General features: G+C 38.9%; 1 protein-coding gene across 1 annotated transcript; it reads left to right on the forward strand.

Moving 5' to 3' along the window:
• The first annotated feature begins 7,362 nt into the window (after nt 1-7,362).
• Nucleotides 7,363-9,490, forward strand: LOC102024768 (guanine nucleotide-binding protein-like 3). Its single transcript, XM_005376910.2, has 4 exons — nt 7,363-8,463; nt 8,558-8,700; nt 8,783-8,919; nt 9,006-9,490. Exons 1-4 carry the CDS (start codon nt 7,429-7,431, stop codon nt 9,308-9,310), a joined length of 1,620 nt encoding a protein of 539 aa, XP_005376967.1. The 5' UTR covers nt 7,363-7,428; the 3' UTR covers nt 9,311-9,490.
• Nucleotides 9,491-22,909: the final 13,419 nt, after the last annotated feature.

Genomic DNA, 22,909 nt, shown 5'->3' on the forward strand with positions numbered 1-22,909 from the left:
TTATGGAGTTCTTGGACCCTGTGGATATAAACATCTGGGAGTAAATTGCTGAATGTGAGCAAAGCTATATGCTGTTTTGCCTGAGAAGAAATACATTTGTGTTGCATTTAAAATATAATGAATTATCCACAAGGGACATAATAATTTACCAATTGTACTAATGATACATAAGCTAAACAAAATAAAAAATTCAAAAAGCCATTTTGTTGACTGAATTAAAATGTTTTACCTACTTGTATATGATCAGATCACACAGATTCTTTTTTTTCTCTGTGGCTATGTTGATAATACAGAATGAAGGAAAAGTGAGTGAAGGGAAAGATTCTGCCACTTATACACTCTCAGGGGTTACACTGAGATGAGAAGTGAAATTAGATTTCATGACACTCATTTTTGGAAGGGATAAAATAAAAAATCTGCAATAAATTCCTCTTTTGAAAGTCTTTTTGATTCTGTTCTTACCTAGACTTTTATACTATAATTAAATAACTGCAAAATCTCCTTTTAGTGCTCAGTCTTTTTCTTCTTTAGCTTTACTTTCTCCCTCTTTCTCTGTATTGTTTTCTTCCATCTTTTCTCAGACACCTGTGGGAAGCTCTGACATATCTCAGCATGTGGAATAGAAAACACTGTTTCCTATGCCATTACTGAACCTGCATAGTCTACCACATATTCTTCATAGGTTCCTGACCTGTTTAGGCTGTCTCATTTCTGTGCCCACTCTGATTTGAATAATGACAGTGATCCTTTTACAGCTCTGCAGGAAGGATAATCCCTCTGACCACAACTTTACCAGCTGTCTAGAGAACTGTGTTCTTTGTGTTTGTACTTTGCCTGGCACAGATTTTCTGACAGCCCATGAGGATGGAGCTGGAAGAAAGATCTACGCCTAACTTTGGTGGCTGCAACAGAGATCTATCATCAAATAATAGATCCCAGGATAACAGAAGCTCAGATACTTAAAGGAGAATTGAGACTGGGTTACGTCCAGCTTTGATTTTGTTCTTCCAGTTGAAACTGATCCAAGCTGAGGAAAGCAAGGAGTGATAGAATGAAGAGGAAAGGGGGAGAGAGGGGAGAGAAAAAGAGGACGAGAACACATGTATATGCTCAAAACCCTAATAGGATTGGGTGGGAGCCATTGAATACCTGGTCCACTGCAATTGTAAAGTCTGCTTTCACCATCAGGAGTGGGGCCTGGCATCTGGAAGTGATTTCATCCTGTGATTACCTTTGGACTGCAATGCTTGTTGCTTCTTTACTAACAAGCAAGCACAGACCAGAGCAAGCCTTTCATGCTAACAAGCAAACAGGTCATCGGTCTGCAGATTTCAAAACCAGAGGCAGGAGGCGGCTGTGGAGTGGTTCAAAATTCTGCAGCTTCTGAGGGGAAAGAAGAGGAGAGGAGAAGTGGCTTTGTCCTCATAAGCCCCCTTTTAAAGCACATGGAAAATCAACAGTATCTCATAGATTATATGTCCATTCCCACATTTCTAAGTTTTGAAATGCAACTAACACTGTTCCAGGAAACTAGTAGAGCACTCAACTTCATTCAGTCCAAAATATAACATAGATAAGCAAAGCATTTGTGAGCCACCTTTCTTCTAAAACATTGGAGGTCACCCATCCCAGTGAGGAGATCTGATGCCTTATTCTCATTCGCTGTGTGGGTTCCCTTGGAACTGAAAAAAGTACCCAGGTAACCCTGCTGATTCAGATTCACAGAGCACCCATTCAAAATGTGTCCAAGGATTAAAGAGATGAAATGTAAAAGATCAAGTTTGCTTCTTCTATTTTTCCAATGTTTTGTTCCCTGTACACTCCATTGATAACCTATTCTCATTTTAAGAAGCCTTATTTTGATGGAAGCCAACTGACAGCAACAAGTCTCCGAAAACTTTGTCTATAATTTATACCCATTGGTGTCGTAAAGAACTGTCCATGAATTTTTAGCCTTGGCCAGTTTTTAAGAATCCTATGGGGAGACAGTCTAGGCTTTAGGAGTATAAAACTTGAAAGGAAGTATACTGGTGTAGATAATAGCTATGGAGTAATAAAGAGAGGTACCAAGATGTTTTTGTATGTATAACAGGTCCAGGCACTGTGTTCAGTCTCTCTGTATGTTATCATTTTTATTTAATCCCAACCCAAACTCAGTGTTATGAATCTCATTATTAGCTCTAGTTTTGAGATGAGAAAATGGAGCTATGGGGGGCTTCATCCTCAGAGTTACACAGATGGTAAAGGCTGGAACTAGTGCTCAAACCCAGAGAGCACAAGAGAATGTGGAGAAAATATGATGGATTTCCATTCGGTGCTCAATCTCTGATAAGCCACAGTGTGACTCACTTTCCCCCAGGACTTGTCATCTTTAAGGTGCATGCCCATGTTACACAGGGGTAACTTCATAAGTGTTTGGCTTTTGTAGAGAGATTGCTGCCATCAGACAATTAGATGTGTTCACAAGTACTCAAAGAGCTGAGCCTGAGTCTTTGCAGAGTGGTAGGACTATTACATCATCACTAGTGCTCCATGTGGTCCCTGGAGAGCAAGGCTGGGTTAAAACTTCCAGGAATTCCCACCCTCTGGTATTCAAGTACTGTGGAATCCCTTCCCAGCTGGTGTGCCATGGACCTAGCGACTTGCTTCAGATAAGCAGAATAAGGCAAAGTCAGTAGGATATCATCACTACTGAGATTAAGATATAAAAACTGTTCTGCTCCAAAGAATTCTAGCTTCCACAGTGTGAACTGCTGTATGGAGAAATCCACATTGCAAGGAATGATGTGGGAGCAAACAGCCATCAAGAACTGTCAACAGCTAGGAGAATCAGTTTGGAAGAAGACCCTCCTTCAGTTGAGCTTACTAGCATCTGACACCCTGGCTAGCACCCGAATGCAGTCTTGTGAGCGACCTTATGTTAGGATCACTCAGACAAGCTGCACCAAGATTTCTGACAATCAGAACAAAGATAATAACTCTTTGCTTTTTTTTTTTAAACTATGGAGTTTGCTTAAAAACACAGAGTAGATAACTAATATGCTTCTATAGGATGAAAAGAGCAGATTCAATGCTGCCCTCTATGTTTAACCTTAGGGACAGCTGACTCTGGCTCAAGGAATCGAGTAAAATGGGACTTTTTCAAGCTCTTCTATGGAGCTAGACTGTAGCTTCAGAAGTGGTCCACTCTCTCTTGACTAACTGTTGGGTTTTGGCTTTTTCCTACTCTGCTTATTGTATTGTTATTAATTATACCCGCTGACCCAGGGGAAAATGATAATGAATTAAACTCAATAAGTTTCAAAAAGGAATCAGGATTCAGGCAGAGACATTAATTCAACAAATAGTGAGAAGAAAGAACAAGTGCTCATCCTGCCTTGGATTGTAAGGGGCCAACACAACCCCTAGCCGCATACTTGTGAGCCATCTCCAGGGAAGCCCGGCAACCCCAATGTTCCTTATGATGTAGGGCCGCCTCAAGGCAACATTCTGCCAACCAAAGAATAACTAGAAGAATTTAAAGCATCTTTTTCAGTCTTGAGCTAACACCCGAATGAAGGGCCATTCTTAATGGAAAGCCAAACATCTTTAAAATCTCATCTCCCAACGTGAGCCACAGCCAGAACCCTCTTCTCTGTAAGCAGCTCCTAAGTCCTCCCATGCTCCCAATTTAGGGTTCTTTGACACCCAGCTTTTTATCCTGCCACTCTTTCCCCATCTTTGCCATTCCCTTTCCAATGTACACCATGAACACATCTCTCCCAGTGTCACACACAGGCGGGCTTGAGCCACACGTGGCCTATAGATTGTTTGGGTTGGCTTCCACAATAATCGAGAAATTTTTGCACATGGTCAATTCTGCAGCACAGTGGGAGAGCTGGAGTGCTTTCCCAGTGAGGCCCTGGGTTTGATCCCCGCTAGTGTTAAAAAAATGGGGGTGGGGTGTTCCAGAAGTCCAAATTTGAGATTTTATTTTAAAAATGATTATATTTGACCACACTGGGTCCACACTCTTACCTGGAAACAGCTGGCTGGCCCGAGGTGCTTGTCTGCCTTTTACTTCATGGGCACCAACCCTCTGCTGCTTCTATACAGTTTCTTTTACCCATTTCATCCCTGCCCAAGCACTTCATGTCTTTTTCACTAGCTTTGCACCTTGCTCCCTATGCTCAGCCCAAGATGGGAAAGAGGGTGCCAGTAGATAATGGCAGCACTTTTTCCAGTGGGAAGAGTAGAAGCTCAGAAAGAGAAGAGAAAAAACACAGGATAAAGATATTTGTCACTGTTACGTGCAAAATTGCCATTTGGGTAAAGGGCCTGAAGAAGAAGAACAGATCCTTGCTCTGCGCCTGTTAGAATTATTAATGTGGGTCATAGCAGTCTGGCTGAAGCCAGAAGCTGAAGGACATCTGGAGACTGCCTTGCCCAAGTCAACACTGTGAAAGGGCCACGCATGGCTCTGGTGCTGTGGGAACCTGCAGCAAGCAGCCAGAGAGCATTTGCTCTGCGGAGTGTCAGGGCTCTGCTGTTTTCAGAAGGAAACCAGGAATGAGCTGATGGGTTTGCTCTGGCAACAAGATGCGGCGCTGACTTGGGAAAGGAAGACCAAGGTTTATTATGATTGGGTAAAACCCTAATTGCCACTTTGGAAGGAGCTTAGCTTTTAAATTCATATTCTGTAGCCAAAGAACCTCTCTATACAAAAGCACTGCAGCTAATTAGTGGCTAGGCATCTTGTAAGAAATGGCTATTTGCTTTATTTTTAGTAAAAGCGTCCTGGAATTTTCCTGACTTTTGCTTACTTTCAGTGCTCTTGCCTGCCGGGTGACGTTAAGAGGAATGAAGAGGATTCAGCTTTGCCCACTTCCAGTTGGCTTCTGCCAGGGAGCTGTTTTTTCCCTTTTGGGGAATGAGCGTGGCTCCTTGTTCTCTCCAGTCATCCTATCTGGTGGCCCCAGCATTGTGACAAGAGCTAAACTCCAATATATGTCCCTTCGTTCCACTCCAGAGGTGCTGAGCTGCAGAGATTTTCCTTCCAGTGACAGATGCCTAGATAGAGCAGGAGATATGTATTTGTCTTGTGAAGGGCTGGAAAGGTCTTGAGGTATATAGCTCCTCACTGAATATCTTCCCTCTATCCCTCCAGATCCTCTCCTCATACCCATCCACCTTGCTCTGAACCCATGAGGCTCACCTATGTGGATTGCATCAAGCAGCTCAATGGTCCTTCAGTTTTCCTTTGGGTTGGGCCAGTGCAGTATACTAGTGGGAGACTGGAGAGGAGGGTGTTTATTCCCTGACTCCCATACCGTGCTGTTGCAGCTCTTGCCAAAAGACCATCTTCATATAGCTTGCTCCATGCAAGTTCCAGAATCCATGTCATCCTCTCTTCGTTTTGAGTTGGAGCAGTAATGGAGCTTATTACCAGCCCTATCATGCTATCTCTAAGTCCTACCCACACCTTTGTAAGTAGGTCGTTACTAAACTCTCCTTGGATTACTCTCACTTGAGAGTGTCACCTGTTTCCTGGATGAACTTTGGCTGATACAGCTATGCTATTTGCTTAGCAATTGCTATATCACTACTGAGATTAAGATATAAAAAATTCTGTTTTGCTCCAAAGAATTCTAGCTTCAACAGTGTGAACTGCTATATGGAGAGATCTACATTGCAAGGAATGATGTGGGAGCAAACAGCCATCAAGATCTTGAGGCCTGGCAACAGCTAGGAGAGTCAGTTTGGAAGTAGACCCTCCTTCAGTTGAGCTTACTAGCATCTGACGCCCTGGCTAGCACCCGACTGCAGTCTTGTGAGCAACCTTATGTTAGGATCACTCAGATAAGTTGCACCAAGATTTCTGACAATCAGAACAAAGATAATAACTGTTTGGGTTTTTTTTTTAACTATTGAATTTCCTTAAAAACACAGAGTAGATAACTAATACGCTTCTATAGGATGAAAAAAGCAGATTCAAAGCTGCCCTCTATGTTTAACCTTAGGGACAGCTGACTCTGGCTCAAGGAATCGAGTAAAATAGGACTTTTTCAAGCTCTTCTATGGAGCCACACTGTAGCTGGTAGTTGCTATCTGTAACCAGATCATCAACAGCAAAGCTGCCTCTCAGGAGTGGATGGGAATCAGTCAGGACCAGGACCTGGACTGCTGCGTACGTAAAAGAACCACACTCACTCGACCATGCCAGAGAAAAAGATGGATCCCACTGGCCACTGGTAAAGTAAACCCAATTTCCTTTCTTTCATATCTTCCCTGAGTTTAATGAGAGCCACTCTAGGCCTAGACATCAAATCTCTGGATTTGCAAGCAAATGCTGTTTCCATGGCCTGAGCCTAACAGCCCATGTTGACCCCTGTGGGTGACCTGAAGAGGTCATACACACCCCAGGAGAGAACCTTGATGTTCATCTCCACTCTTCTATCTGCAAGAAAAGTTGAAAATGGCCTCTTATAGTACCTTTTCCTTTTATGAGAATCTCAACAGGTCTCCCAAATGCTTCTCAGTAAATCTTCAAAGAAAAAATCACATGAACGTGGCTTTCCTCCAAGTGTACCTCCTCTACCAGAAGAGAAAGGCTACAGACTGAGAGAGGGCGAAGCCACAGGCTTCCACAGGCCCTTCCCTCTTCTGTCCCATTCGATGACTTCATGTCTCTAGCATAGATGCTGGCAAGCTGTGAGACAATGGCAAAAACATGGGTTCTCCAAGAACTAACCTGTGTGTTTTATTTATTTTTCAATGTAAGTTTGTTCTAAGCCTGAATGGTTTGGGGTCCCTGGAGAGATTTTTATCTCAAAGGAGAATCCTCTTGAAGGTAATATGAGTAGATCAAACCCCACCTAAAATGCAGAAGGTTTTTCTTTGGCATTATAAACCTTTGCCGGACATGGACTTTGATACAGTGTCCCTCTTTCTGATATTAAACAGCCACCATCATCCTGAGGCTGTGACACACGGTACCTTATGTTGTTTTCCTGCAAGGTTTAAAACACTCCACTCTTTCCTCTTTTTTTTTCATGTTATACAGTCATTCCTGAAAAGAAACGCAGGACCTCTGCTAACTTCTCTATCTCTCATTTTATTTTATTTATTTTGTTTTTCCAGCACTGGGCATAGAACCAGGGACACCTAACCCCTGAACTATATCTCAGCCCTTTTTATTTTGAGACATGTTCTCATTAAGTTCTAGACTGGTCTGGGACTAACACCCTTCTTGTGATCCTCTTGCCTCAGCTTCCCATATAGCTGGGATTATAAGCCCATGCCTCTTGGCCTGGCTTAGAGTTGGTCGCTTGTGGTTGAGTAATTCATTCATATTTTTTTCTGGGCAAGAAACCTTCTCTCAGTTGGCACGTGGCGACCGCGGAGTCACCTTGTTACCGCTGTTCTGCGACTTCGGTTTGCACAGCCAGCATGAAACGGCCGAAGTTAAAGAAAGCGAGTAAACGCATGACCTGCCATAAACGGTATAAAATCCAGAAAAAGATTCGAGAGCACCATCGAAAATTGAGGAAGGAGGCCAAAAAGTGGGGTCACAAGAAGTCTAGGAAAGACCCAGGAATTCCAAACAGTGCTCCCTTTAAGGAGGCTCTTCTTCGAGAAGCTGAGCTAAGAAAACAGCAGCTTGAAGAATTAAAACAGCAGCAGAAACTTGACAGGCAGAAGGAACCAGATAAGAAAAGAAAACTTGAAACTAACCTTGCTGATGAGCCATCTAACTTTGAATCTGTGGAGGAATTTGGACAAAGCAAAACTAAGAGAGCCAAAGTGACCAAACAGAATCTGAAGATAGTTCATTGTCAGGAACTTAAAAAGGTGATTGAGGCCTCAGATATTTTGCTAGAGGTATTAGATGCCAGAGATCCTCTTGGTTGTAGGTGTCCTCAGGTAGAAGAAGTGATTGTCAAGAGTGGAAAAAAGCTGGTGCTCGTATTAAATAAATCAGATCTGGTACCAAAGGAGAATTTGGAGAATTGGCTAAATTACTTGACAAAAGAATTGCCAACAGTAGTATTCAAAGCCTCAACACATCCGAAGGATAAAGGGAGGAGGATAAGCAAGGTGAAGGTAAAGAAAAAAGCTGTTTCGTTCAAAAGTAATGCCTGCTTTGGCAAAGAGGGTCTTCGGAAACTTCTTGGAGGTTTTCAGGAGACTTACAGCAAACCTATCCAGGTTGGAGTAATTGGTTTCCCAAATGTGGGGAAAAGCAGCATCATTAATAGCTTAAAACAAGAACGAGTATGCAATGTTGGTATATCCATGGGGCTTACAAGGAATATGCAGGCTGTTCCCTTGGACAAACAGATCACGATCATAGATAGTCCAAGTTTCATTGTGTCACCACTTAACTCTTCCACAGCCCTTGCTCTGAGGAGTCCAGCAAGTATTGAGGTGGTAAAGCCACTGGAGGCTGCCAGTGCCATCCTATCTCAGGCTGATGCCAGACAGGTAAAAATGCTCCCCCTTTTAATTTGAAGATTTTCAGGGTTCTAAAAAAACTATTATCAGATGTATGACAATCATGTTTTGCTTTTTTTTAAAGGTAGTTCTAAAATACAATGTCCCAGACTATAAGAATTCTCTGGAATTTTTTACCAGTCTTGCTCAGAGAAGAGGTCTGCACCAAAAAGGTGGAAGCCCAAATGTTGAACGTGCTGCCAAACTGCTGTGGTCTGAGTGGACAGGGTAAGACTTCTTTCTGTTGGCGTTTTGGTCAATACTTAGAATAAAGAAATTGGTGTTTAACAGATCTTATTTTTAATATCAGTGCTTCATTAGGTTACTATTGCCAGCCCTCTACATCCTGGGCTCTTTCTGCACACTTTAATGGCAGTATTGTGGCAGACATGAAAAGGGGCTTTAATTTGGAAGAACTGGAAAAGAACAATGCACACAGCATACAAGGTGAGACTGGTATTTCACTGCTGTTTTCCTCTGTTGACATGCTGATAGAGGTCTCAACAGTTTTGGGGACTTTGTTCCTTTCCTAGCCATCCGGGGCCCTTGTTCAGCCAATAGCATACTTTTCTGGTCTTCTGGTCTGACAAATGGAATAATGGAGGAGAAAGACATACCTGAATTGCCAGAACAGAGGACAGAAAGGAAACAAGAGGAAAAAGAGGACGACAGAGATATGGAAAAGATCTCAGACTTGTCCCCTATAGAAGAAACAAGTGAGGAGGCACTGCCTGAGGAATCTATTACAGCAGGTGGACCATCTACAAGATCTTTTATTATCTTGGATGAAAAGACTAAAGAGGATGATGCTTATGACTTCAGCAGAGATTATGTATAACAACTCGTCCTTTTATATGGATTTTCTTAACATTTCAGGCAAACTACTCAAGTGTTAAATATGTGTAATGTGCTACTTCAAGTTTGGTATAACGTAAGCTGTATAAATTTTGTGAATATTATGTATACATTAAAGCAACTAAACAATTAAAGTATCCACATTTAACAATAAAAAAAAAAAGAAACCTTCTCTCTTCAGGCATTCTGCTCAAGGGTTTTTTTCCCATTCACACTCTGACTTTTGAAAATCTCTCCATGAAGAATCTGAGCGGTGCTTCCTCTCATCTTAACACACACGTGCATGCACACACACAAGCACGCACACACACACCCTCAGAAAGCCTTTTCAAGGACTTGGACTTCCCCTTGTGTAGAAAACTGTATTCTTCTTAGTTCATCAAAGACAACTTTAAAGTAGTTCCAAAAATTATGAGTGAATATGGTAAACCAGGAGCAAAATAAATGAATTTTGAAATGTAGGTATCAAACAAACTCTTCTGAAAACAAGACTAAAAAAGAATATTCTGTAACTCATTTTATGAAGACAGTGTTTCACTAATACCTAAACAAAGGATAATAGAAGAAAATTGCTAAACAATAATTCTCACAAATATAGCTATAAGTCCCTTTCTTAGTTACTTTTCTTTTATTGCTGAGAAAAATATCCTACACCCAAAATTAAAGAAGGAAAGGTTTATTTAGCTCATGGTTTGTGGAGGTTTCAGTCTATAATCAGCTGGCTCCAAGGCAGGGTGGCAAGGCACAGGGGCAACAGTTGAAGGTGGCAGAAGACAGCAAAAGCAACAAGAGAAAAAAAGTGGGGAGAAGAGCAAGATTCTTTTCCTCCTTTATACTGTAAGCAGGCTACCTGCCCTTGGGTGGGTGTAGCGCTCACACCATCTCAGTGCACTTCTCTCCCATAAGATGAGAATGTTTACAAAGAAAGAACTCTGGCCTCCTGCTGGGTATCTTAGTTAATCTAAACTTCTCAAGTTGATACAATGTATCAACTGTTACAATCCTCAACAAAATATTAGCAAATACAGTCTTTTAATACAGAATGTATAGTCATCAGCACTACTGATAAAGTGAGGTTTATCACAAGACTACAAAATCAGTTTAACATCTGAAAATCAGTCAATGTAATCCACCATAGCAACAAGTTAGAAACAGTATTATCATCTGAAAAGACGTGGGGGAAAGTACTTGACAAAGTCCCAAATCCATTAGCAGTAGATATTTTCAACACACTAGTAGCAAGAAAGTTCCAGACCTTAAAAAGGGCATCTACAAAGGCCTATAGTTAAGGGCAGAAGAGGATATTACAAGATCTTTAATCATCATAGATCATGGTGAAAGACTGAATACTTTAAACTTAAGGCTGAGAACAAGGTCATCTGGTCCAGTCAAGATTCTACTGATGGTCTTAGCTAGTGCAATAAGGCAAGAAAAATAAATGAGTCATACAGTGTGGAAAGAAAGAAAACAACTGTATTAGCAGGTAGCATAATCATCTACACACAAATCTAAGCAATTATAACAACTACTGAACTACTGTGTGTGATTAGCAAAGTCAAATGATAGAAAACTGTATTAAAACAATTGGAAATTTAAATTGAGTATCACATATGATAGCATCAGAAATACACAGACAAATTTAACAAAATATGTGCAAGATCTATATGCTATACATGGTTGAAAAAAAGCCAGTAAACCTATGAATGGTAAATAAGTACACGAAAACGTGCTCAACATCAGAGTCCAGAAAAATTCTAATTAAAGTCACAATAGGACACCATTACACACCCTCTAGAATATTTACAGTTTAAAAGATTGACACTAGCAAGTACAGAACTGAAACCAGGTGTAGTGGCTCATACCTGTAATCCTGGCACTCAGGAGGCTGAGGCAGGAGGATCGCTGTGAGTTCGAGGCCAGCCTGGTCTACAAAATGAATTCAAGGCCAGCCTGAACTGCATAGTGAGACACTGTCTCAAAAAGACAAAAAAAACAAAAAACAAAAAACAACAACAAAAAACCCAAACCAAATCAAATCAAACAAAACAAAACAACCAGAACTGAATGTAGAGAATAGAAATAGAAATCTCACAAATTGCTGGTGGCAATACAAAATGCTAAATGTTATAGCCACTTTGGAAATAGTTTGTTAGTTCCTTATAACATTAAATTTCTCTTAGCACACAACTCAATAATCATATTCCTGGATACTTACTCACAGAAGTCTGCAGGCAAACAGTCATAGAAATTTTATTCATAAAAGTCACCACAAAAGAAATGTCATCAGCTGGTGAATGGGTACATAAGATGGGGTACATCCATATATGTAAATTCCATCTACAGTGGGACACTACTAAATAATAAAAATGAATGAACTACTGATACATAAAACAGATAAATGCCAAAATTTATCCCGTGTTAAGTAAAAGAAAACAAACTCAAAAGATCATATACTTATGATTCCATTTACATGACATTCTAGAAAAGGCAATACTACATTCTTGCCAGGGACTGGTGTGTTGGAAGGAGGGAATTAACTTCAGAGGAAAACATTTTTTTAACTTTTAAAAGACTGACATGTAATTATTGTACATATTTATGGGATATGGTGTGATAATGATTGTTATGGTTGATACATTGTGTCAACTTGGGGAGTTTAGAGGTTTGGCTAAGTGACTCAGCAGGGAGCGAGGGTGCTTACTTTGTATTCATCCTGAGGCTGTGGAAGAGGAGGGCATGGAGATTATGAGAGAGCTACATGCCCCTTAGGTGGGGGTAGCCTGTTTACAATGTAAGGGAGGGAAAGAGGCTGCGTGCCACCACTCCTCCCTTTTGCTGTTGCTGCTTTGCTATGTTCTGCCACCATGAATGCTTGCCCTCTGCCAAGTGCCACTCTGCCTTGGAATCAGCTCAGTATGGACTGAAACCTCCACAAACTGTAAGCTAAATAAATCTTTCCTTCCTTAATTTTGGGCATCAGCTTTTTTGTCCCAGCAACGAGAGAAAAGTAACCAAGACATATATAATCTGTAATGGTCTAATTAAGTTAATTAAATTAGTCATCCATGTCCTTAAACATTAATCATTTCTTTGTGTTGGGAAATTTTGAACTCCTCTCTCACAGTTCTTTTTTGGAGGGAATATTGGGGTTTGAACTCAGGACCTTTTTACTGAGTTACAACCCCAACTCCCTCACTCCCTTTTTAAAGAAAAACTACCTAAATTGGCCAGGCGGGGCTTAAACTTTTAATTCTCCTGACTCAGTCTCCTAGAGTGCTGGGATTACAGATGTGTGCCACCGTTCTCAATTCTCTAGTTCTTTATAAAATGCTTAATAAATTGTTGTGAAATATAGTCACCCTACTGTGCTGTAGAACTTTGAAAGTTATTCTTCCTGTGTAACTATGTTGGTACCTACTATCCAGATCCATTGTCCTTCATCCCACCCTTTTCTTGCCCCTGCTCACCTCTGTTCTATTCTCTCTTTGTATGAAATCAACTTTTTAAGCTTCCACGCATGACCAAGAACGTGCAATATTTGTCTTTGTGTGCCTGACATTTCAAGAACATATTTTCAGGAAGAAAACTTTTAGGGGTGATGGAAATATTCTTCACCTTGATGATCATGGTGGATATGTGAGTGTAAACATTTGTCAAAACTGTTCCAATTATAAACTACAAGGTTAAGTTGTATTGCATACAAAGTAATACTTTATAAATTCAACGTTTAAAATAATAAAATACAGGTTTCTGTCTATTACTCAACCAAAATCAACCCAGATTGATTAGGATAGGCTAATGAAAATATAGCTTCTAGCTCACTTTTCTTTCTTTAGCACTGTGTCAGAAATTACATATATATATATATATATATATATATATATATATATATACACATACATACATGCTCTGTATACCTAGCTGCACCCATTTTTATTTTGGTATTGGGGATTGAACCTAGGGCCTTCACATTGAACTATGTCCCCAGTTTTTTGTTTGTTTTTTTGTTTGTTGTTATCTTATAGGTTCTCACTAAGTCTCTAAGTTACCCAGGCCGGGCTTGAATTCACAGTCCTCCTGCCTTAGCCTCCCAGAGTGCTGGGATCACAGCCATACACTGCTGTCTTCTTCTTCCATCTCTATTCCTAGTCTAAGCTCTAGCTCTCACTTCCCTCAAAGGGGAGAAGGAACAATTGATGGTGGGGCTCTGCTAGCTCTGAGAGGCAGGACAATAATATACTGATGGCTAAGGGATTCCCACTGACTCCAATGTCCTCATCCCAGTTGGAGAAACAAACCACTGGGTTTGAGAAAAACATGTCCTTAGGGCAGCTGAAATCCACAGAAAAGTGACCTTTATGAAGGGTAAAGAGCATCAGCTGTTCAAGCTGGTAGCCTGGCTCAGAGGAAAGGAAAAGGATTTTGGAATGTTCCATTTCTAGCTCTGTCATTTACTAATGTAACTCTTGAGTAATATTTTAAAATTTTTGAGTCCCAGTATCCTTTGTCATAACATAAAAACATGATACCGTATATATTTGAGGTGCGGCTGTAAAGATTAAATGAGATAATTCATGTCAATAATCTCTCTAGCACATAAAATTTCCCAACCAATAATTGTTATCATCATCCTGGTTATTATTTAATCAGACTTGGTAAAGAGTGGTCTAAGAAGTCAAATGAAACACGTGGTTAGGGAAGGAAAGGTACAACTGGGGCTGAAGTGGTTCTTTAATTTTGTTTACAACAAAGCTTTGTTTTATGAAGGATTTAGGGCAACTTACAAAAATAGGTATAAATAAAAGGCTAAAAGCAAACAGAGGCAACTTAAGAGAAGGAAATGTATAGACTTCTGTAATGGGTACCAAGAAATGTGTATTCTAAGGTGTTGATAGTTGTTGGGGATGAGTCATATATTTGGATTTGAAATGCTTTGATAATTTGATGTAAAGAAGTGGTACCAAGCTTCAAGGCTCATACGACCCACTGGCTACAGATAAGCTGGGTTACAAGAAGAAGTCCACCTTTGCCTTACACCCAGAGGCCTTGTGAGGGGGAAGCTCAATTATGGAGAGGGCGGGTTCTCACAGTTCCCATAAATTCAACAGAGAGTCTCTAATAAAATCCTTCAATGCAGGCTAAAGCATGGATTCCCACTTCCACATAAAGTAGGAAACTCTTGTGATCTGGTATAATCCTAAGGTGAAATTTAAAAACATCTTTGAACAATGTTTTCCTGTCCTCATAAGCCAGACTTTATAAACACTTCTTGAAACTGGCTTTTGCTAAGTGGTGGAAAACAGAGAGCTCAAAATTGTAATTTCTGACAAGAATGTGAGCAGTGACATCTTAAATCATTAATTAAGGGAAAACAATTATTGGGCTAAGTGTAGGATTAAAATCTTCTGAACACTGAATATAACAAAAATCCACATCTTAGTGGGTAGTATGAGGGGCAAACTAAGAAGAGGGTCAGAAAAACACCTAAGTAACAGTTATGGTGCCTCTGACACAGAGGAAGAGGCCTCTGAGACCCAAGTTTCCAGGCTGTAGCATAAGGCCACAATGATTTTAGCCTGGAAAGTTTTCAAAGCATATGTTAGCAATCACCTACCACAGACATTGAAAAAAATTCTCAATAAAATACACATAGCATTTCTGATTTTAAGCAGTGAAGATTCTGGTCAAGCACTTCAGGATGAATTAGTTGTAAATCATATTCTTAGGTAGTGAAGTGATTTGACCAGTGGTAGGGAATTGTTAGATATAAGCCACATGAAACCCAGAACACATCTACCAAGGATGATGAATTTGATGTAGAGTAGTTGGTCTTTTCTTCTGGGAACTTTTAGACAGCAGGGTTGATTTTTTTGCTTTTGTAGGTCACTTCCAGTGTATACCAGAGAAATCTCTGGCAAGTGCTGAAATGGATCACTTTTAGAGAAGCTGAGCCCAAGAGGATACCCCAACAAAGAAGCAGATTGTGGAGGCTCAGAGCTGATAAAAAAGCTGGGAGGCAAATTTAGCTGCAGGAGATGCCATCATGCTAAGATCTCCACTGATTATTGTTCTCCAAAGATTTCACAAACTCCTTGCAAGAGAAGGAATTAACCCTGGGAATCTATGCACCAGTGGCAACACATAACCTATTCCAGTGACATCCTTGGCAGTAGATAGTTCTGTGCACTTCCCAGCTTTTCCTTTCAGGACTAGGACTCTCTCATTCTCTCACTCACACTTGAGTCCTTCCACAGAAATTTTGTTTGGTAGAAGATTAAGTTCTTTCCCTGGAGGCAGCCTGAACCCAATTTGCTTTGGAAGCAGTGTCTGGCCCTTCTTTTTCCTTTCTTCACTCTCCTTCAACCTGGAAGGAGCCATGGGCAGCAGCTACTAAGGAGCAGAGAAGGTAGAATGAAAAGATATAAAGAACCAGCTACTATTCTCTTCATCACTGCAGGGTGTCAAGGCTGCAGTCAGCCTGAGACAGGTGAAGGAAAATGCATTAATTACATGAGTTTTTTGTTATGTTATTCTGTAAGACTTCTTAATCTTTAAGAATGATTGCACTAGTGATCATACCACCCCAAATTTCAATGAGGAGCAGGAAAAAAATAGGCATGCATAGGAGGCATGAACATAGATGGTCACAGTGAGAAAGAGAACAATTTTTTCAGCGAGGTGTGGGGGTTCATGGTTATAATCCCAGTGCTTTAGAAGGCTGAGAGGAGATGACAACACATTTGAGCCCTGCCTGGGCAACTTTACAAGATCCTATCTTTAATAATAAGGTTGGGAAGAAGGAGCAACGTGGTGAATAGAGCAGGAGCCATGTTGGAGCTACTCAGGAAAATCAACTAAAAACACAGGTAATTGGAAGAAAGGGAAGGATATACATCCTGATGCCAAAATTAATCTGAAATAAGAGACTTATATATCAAACAAGATCAGTCCCACATCCAGCACTAACCCTACTGCAGTGGTTTACCCCACACAGAACTGGGCTCTGACCTGAGAACTACCACAGAACTGTGGATATCAGAGGAATGTTAATTATTATTACTGTTATTATTATTTCTCTTTGTTTCATTTTCCTTTTCCTGTCTTCTTTTATTGTTTGCTCACCTCTGCTCTATTTTCCTCAACTTTCTTAATTTTTAAAAGTATTTACAAGTGAGTGAACACTGTCTTTAGTCTTTCTGGTTTGCTTCAATGTTCTTTTGCTTTTTCCTTCATTCTTACTCTCCTGTTCTCTTCTCCAGTTTCCCAAAGTTGGGTGATCATCCTTTGTTTCCCAGCATTGATTCTACTACATTTCTCTTCATTTAATCTCTCTATTTTTCCCCTCATTGATCTTAAATTCCCCCTCAGGGTAATATCATTCAACTAAAGCAAAACTCATTGCATAAAAGTTCTTGCTCTACAATGGATTTTTTAACATAACTGTAGATCTTGCTTCTATGGTTAATGTACCAAATTAATAGTTACCACAGTTTCTCAGTTTCTAGGCTGTGCTTGATGTTACAGTTGTTGCTATTTGCACTTCTTTAGCCAGGGTGTCAAACCTATTGTAATTAGTTGTTCTCCCATGTATGACAGCACTGTAATTGTTTGGGTTGACAATTGTCACCATAGTTCAGTACTGGAAGACAGGATACTGAGCCAAGTAGGTAACAACTACTCATCTGTAATACACTAGCAAAGTAGGACCTTGGAACAAACACAAAGACCAAGTGCTAGCCACACCTGAAAGATATCTCTGAGGAATAGACATTTCTTAAGGAAGCCCTGATAGTAGTGATGAAGGTATTTACCATAGGCAAATTATAAGCATCAACACAGAAAACAAATTAAAATTTAAATGTAGAATATGACAAGACACAGGAGCAAAATAAAACACCATACCTGTAGTCCACTTAGCTCAAGTCCAGAAGCCACCCACCTGAACTTGCTGAAATGATACCAGATGTAAAAAAAAAAAAAAAAGACAAATGAGGCTATAGAGAATATCAGATTAGAAATAATCTCTCAAATAAAAAAAAAGAGATGATGACCAAATTGAAGAACCTCCCCAGTGAATGAAGAGTATACAAAAATTAAAAACAATAGAGGAGCCTAGGAAAATGATGGACACTATGAATGTCCAACCTAGGAAAGAAATGGAATCCATGAAACAGATTCAAACAGATATCTAGGAGATTAAAAATTTCATTGAAATTATATGCAGCTGATTAAACCAAGGTGAGGGCAGAATATCAGACCCAGAAGACAGGATTGTGATTAGCAACAACAAAAAGAAAGATTTCTTAAAAATAGCAAGGAATCATGAAAAATCAATCCAACAGCTGCAAGATGGTGCAGTGAATAACAACATAAGATTAATCAAAGTTGTGAAAAAGGAGGAGAGAGTGCAAAGACCATATAAAACATATTCACAGAACTAATGGTAGAAAACTTCCCAAACATGGAAAATGGAGTTGCCATACAAATAAGTGAGGCATACAAAACACCAATTATTCATGACCCAAATGAATCTACACCCAGGCATATAATAATCAAGATTCCAGAAACTTAATACAAGAACAGAATATTAAAAGCTGTTAAAGAAAAGAAAGATATCACCTATAAAGGAAAGCCTATCAGAATCACAACAGACTTCTCAATACAGAACCTTAAGTTAAGGAGAGTTCAGAATGAGGTATTTCAGGTCCTGAAGGAGAACAGCCTCCATCCTAGATTGATGAATCCTTCAAAACTGTCTTTCAAAATCAATGGAGAAATAAGATACTTCCATGACAAAGAACAATTGAAGAAATTCATAACTACCAAACTAGCTCTATACAATGTTCTGAAAAATATTTTAGAAAAAGATAACGAAGACTACAATCCCAAGAACACCAATAGAAAGAAACCACCAAGCAAGGCAAGCAATTAAACATACAGGAAAGAGAGGGAACTAACAACAAGAAAATAATATGTCAATGATAAGCCAATGCATAATAGTTATAGCCATCAATATAAATGGTCTCAGTTCACCAATCAAAAGAAACAGACTGACAGAATTGATCAAGAAACAAGACCCAATAATATGCTGCATACAAAAACCACATTTAACTCAAAAAGCAGGGGTAGCTACTATATTTGCAGACAAAGTGAACTTCAAGCCATGACTGATCAAAAGAGACAAAGAGGTCACTATCTACTTAAGGAAAAACCCCAAGAGGAAGAGATAACAATCATAAATATATATGCATCAAATACTGGTGTACCCATTATATATAACAAATATTAATGGACATAAAGAGCAAATAAGCACTAACACAATTGCAGTGAAAGACCTAATACTTCACTGTTACAAATAGACAAAAAAAAAACTACAATGAAATATCAGATTTGAACCAAACCTGTGAACTAATAAACTTAATAGATGTCTATAGACTTCTACTCCACAACATCAGAATACACATTCTGCTCAGCTGCACATGGAACATTCTCCAAAATAGATCACATCCTCTTTCATAGAACATGATTAACTAAATGTAAAAGAATTGAAATTACCCCATGCATATTATCAGAACATAGTGCAGTGAAATTGGAAATCAATGGTAAAAGAAACCACAAGAACTAAATAAACATATAAAAATTAAATAACACCCTCCTGAACAAGAAATGGGTCACAGATAAAATTAAAGAATAAAAGTTTATACAATTAAATGAAAATGTCAGCACAACACACCACAACTTACAAGATGCAATGAAAGCAGTCCTAAGAGAGAAATTTATAACAGTGAATTCCCACACCAAGAAAACAGAACAAACTTAAATAAACAACCTAATATTGAACTTCAAACTTCTGGAGAAAAGAAGAACAAGGCAAGCACAAACCTCATACAAGGGAGGATATTATAAAGTTCAGAGTATAAGTTAATGCAATCCAGACTAAGAAAACAGTACAAAGAATCAATGAATTAAAGAATTGGTTCTTTCAAGATTAAACAAAATTGATAAACTCTTAGTCAACTTTCTCAAAAAAAAGGAAAGAAGAGATTCAAATTCATGCAATTAGGAACAAAAAGGGGTGAAATCACAATGGCTTCTACATAAATCCAGAAGATAATCAATACCTACTTCAAAAAACTTTATTGTAATAAGATGAAAAATACAGAAGTAGATAGATTCCTAGATACATATAAATTAACAAAGCTGAATCAAGTAGATATAAGAATTCTAAATAACCCAGTGTCTTGGTTACTTTTTTCTCACTGCTGGGACAAAATACCTGACACCCAAAATTAAGGAAGGAAAGGTTTATTTCGCTTACAGTTCGTGGAAGTTTCAGTTCGTACTTGGCAGATTGTAAGGCAGAGTGGCACGTGGCAAAGAGCTGCAGCTCAGGACGACAGAACACAGCTAAGCAACAACCACACACCAGGGTGGAATGGGGGAGGAATGGTCTCAAGCACTCTTTTCCTCTCCCTTACATATGCAAACTATCCACCCCAGGGCGGGTGTAGCTCTCACACCCACAATCATTTAACTCTAATAGCCTGCCCCATATTCGCATGAGGCTTTGGAGGGGACACACAGACATAAACCATAACACCCAGTATCAATTAATGAAATTGAAGGTGTAATTAAAAACTTAACAACAAAGAAAACCCAGGTCCTGATGAATTCACTGCTGAATTTTATATAAGCAATTTAGAGAAGATCTATTGTCATTACACCTCAAGCTCTTTAATGGAATTGAAAGGGAAGTAATACTCCCAAAATCATTCCTGGAAGCAAGTATTACCCTAATGCCAAAACCAGAGAAGGATCCAACCACAAAATATAGCTACATACCAATTTCTCTGATGAACATAGACATAAAAATCCTCAATACGATACTGGCAAACAGAATACAGCAAGTAATCAAGAATATTATACACTATGAACAAATAGGATTCATGCCAGGGATGCAGAGATGGTTTAACATGTGCAAATCAAAAAATGTAATACTCCATATTAACACATCCAAGTTCAAAAACTACATGATCATCTCAATAGATGCAGAAAAGAACAACTGACAAAGTACAACACCCATTCATGGTAAAAACCCTTCATATAACTTTAATAGATGGTCTTTATTTCAATGTGATAAATGCCATCTATGACAAACCAACAGCCAACATCATATGAAATAGTCAAAAATTGAAAGCTTTCACTCTAAAATCAGGAACAAGACAAGGATGTCCACTATCACCACTATTATTCAATGTAGTTATGGAAACATTAGCCAGACTAATTAGATAAGAGAGAGAAATAAAAGGAATATAGATAGGAAATAAAGAAGTTAAATTATCATTGTTTATAGATGACATGATATTCTACATGGAAGACCCAAAAAATGCCACAAAAAGATTTCTAGATTTCATAATCAAATCCAGTAGTGTAGGTGTATACAAAGTTAACACTGAAAAATCAGTAGCATTCCTGTGCACAAACAACAAACTCACTGAAAGAGAAGTTGTGGAAACCACACCTTTCAAAATAGCATCAAAAAAAATGAAATCACAATCTAATAAAGAAAGTAAAAATCCTCTACACTGAAAACTGCATTACTCTGAAAATGAAAATCGAAGAGAATATCAGAAAACGGAAAGATAGCCCTTTTTCTTGGGTATGAAAAACTAACATAGTAAAAATGATCATACTTCCAAATTGTAATACAGATTTAGTGCTATTCTGATCAATATACCAATAGCATACCTCACTGCATTAGAAAAACAATGTTAAAATCTATTTGGAACCAGTAAAGACCTAGAATAGCAAAAGCAATTCTGGGCACCAAAGGCAAGTCAGGAGGTGTCACTATCCCTGATTTTAAATCATACTACAAAGCTACTGTGATAAAAACAGCATGATAATAGAAAAAACAAAACAAAACAAAACAGTCCTGAGGATCAGTGGAAAAGATTAGAAGATGCAGAAAGAACTCCAAACACATGCAAACAAATTATCTTTGACAAAGATGCCCCATACCTTCACTGGAGGAAAGATAGTCTCTTTAGTAAATGTTGCTGGCAAACCTGGCTTTCCACATGCCAAAGATAAAAACTAGAACCATATCTCTCACCATGTACTAAACTAAAATCAAAATGGATCAAAGATTAAATATTAGAACAGAAACACTAAATCTGCTAAAAGATAGAATAAGTAGAACTCTTGTAGACAAGAGTTAGAATAAATAGAACTCTTTTACCTACATAGGTGTAGGTAAAAACTTTATAAACAAAACTCAGACTGCAAGGGAAATATCACATAGAATCAACAACTGGCATCTCACCTTATTAGAAAGCTTTTGCATAGCAAATATCAACAGAGTGAACAGACAACCCATTGAGTAAGAAAAAAATTTTGCCATCTGTTTCTCAGGTAAGTGGTTAATATTTAGAATGTATGAAGAACTCAAAAAAAATTGGACCCCCCCCAAATTTAAAGACCAAATACAATAATGGGTATCTGAAATGAATAGACTTTTCTCAGCTCAGAAAGTAGAAATGGCAAATAAATATACAAAAAAGTGCAAAACACCACTGGTCATTTGAGATATTCAAATAAAAACAATGCTGAGATTCCATCTCACTCCAGAAAGAATGGCTATTACATCTCACTCCAGAAAGAAATCAACCAATAACAAATGCTGGAAGTGCTGTTGAGGAAAAACGAACCCTTCTCCACTGTTGGTGGAAGTGTACACTGGTGCAACCACTGTGGAAATCAATATGGAGATTCCTTAAAAAACTAAAACTAGAGGTTTCATTTGACCCAGGCACTCCTCTTCTTGGTATCTTCCCAAAAGAATTAAAAGCATCATACTGCAGCAATATATGCACACCCATATTTATAGTGAAACAATTTGTAAGAGCCAATTCTTGGAAACATCCCAGAAGCCAATCAACTGATGAAGGAATAAAGAAAATATGGGGTCTTTAATACAATGGAATACTACTCAGCCATAAAGAAGCATAAATTTGAGATATTTCTAGGTAAATATGTGGACCTTGAGACCATACTCGTAAGTAAAACAAATTGAATACATATATGTAAATATAGCATTGTTTCTTTGGTGTAAGAATCCAAAAGTGTAAATGAGGACAGAATGTATACTAGATGTTATGAAATAGGAAGTAAATGGTCAATTGGGAAGGGGAACTAGGAGAGATGAGGGGGAAAAGAATGAAGGGAGAAGAAAAAAATGAAAAAGAAGGAAAAACGGACACAAAAGTTTTGTAAATGAGGAGACGAAGAGAGATTGAAGGTAGGAAAAGGGAATGGTGAAAAAAAGAATTGACATAAGTCATGTACAGGTTCAAAGTCCCTATGATGAAAGCAATCATCATGTATCTTTAAAATGTAGCAATAGACTTAATTAATGAAAAAAATAAGTAGGAGTTGGAGATCTCCATGGAACTGCTCTGGTTTCAAGCCTCAGTATGGGGAGGAGGAGAAGGAGCAGAAGGAGGAGGCAGAGGATGAGGAGAAGGAGAAGGAGAAGGAGGAGGAGGAGAAGGAGGAGGAGGAAGTGGAGGAGGAGGAGGAG

The sequence above is a fragment of the Chinchilla lanigera genome, unplaced genomic scaffold (assembly GCF_000276665.1).
Source record: "Chinchilla lanigera isolate Chin_1 unplaced genomic scaffold, ChiLan1.0 scaffold00008, whole genome shotgun sequence".
NCBI lineage: Eukaryota > Metazoa > Chordata > Mammalia > Rodentia > Chinchillidae > Chinchilla > Chinchilla lanigera.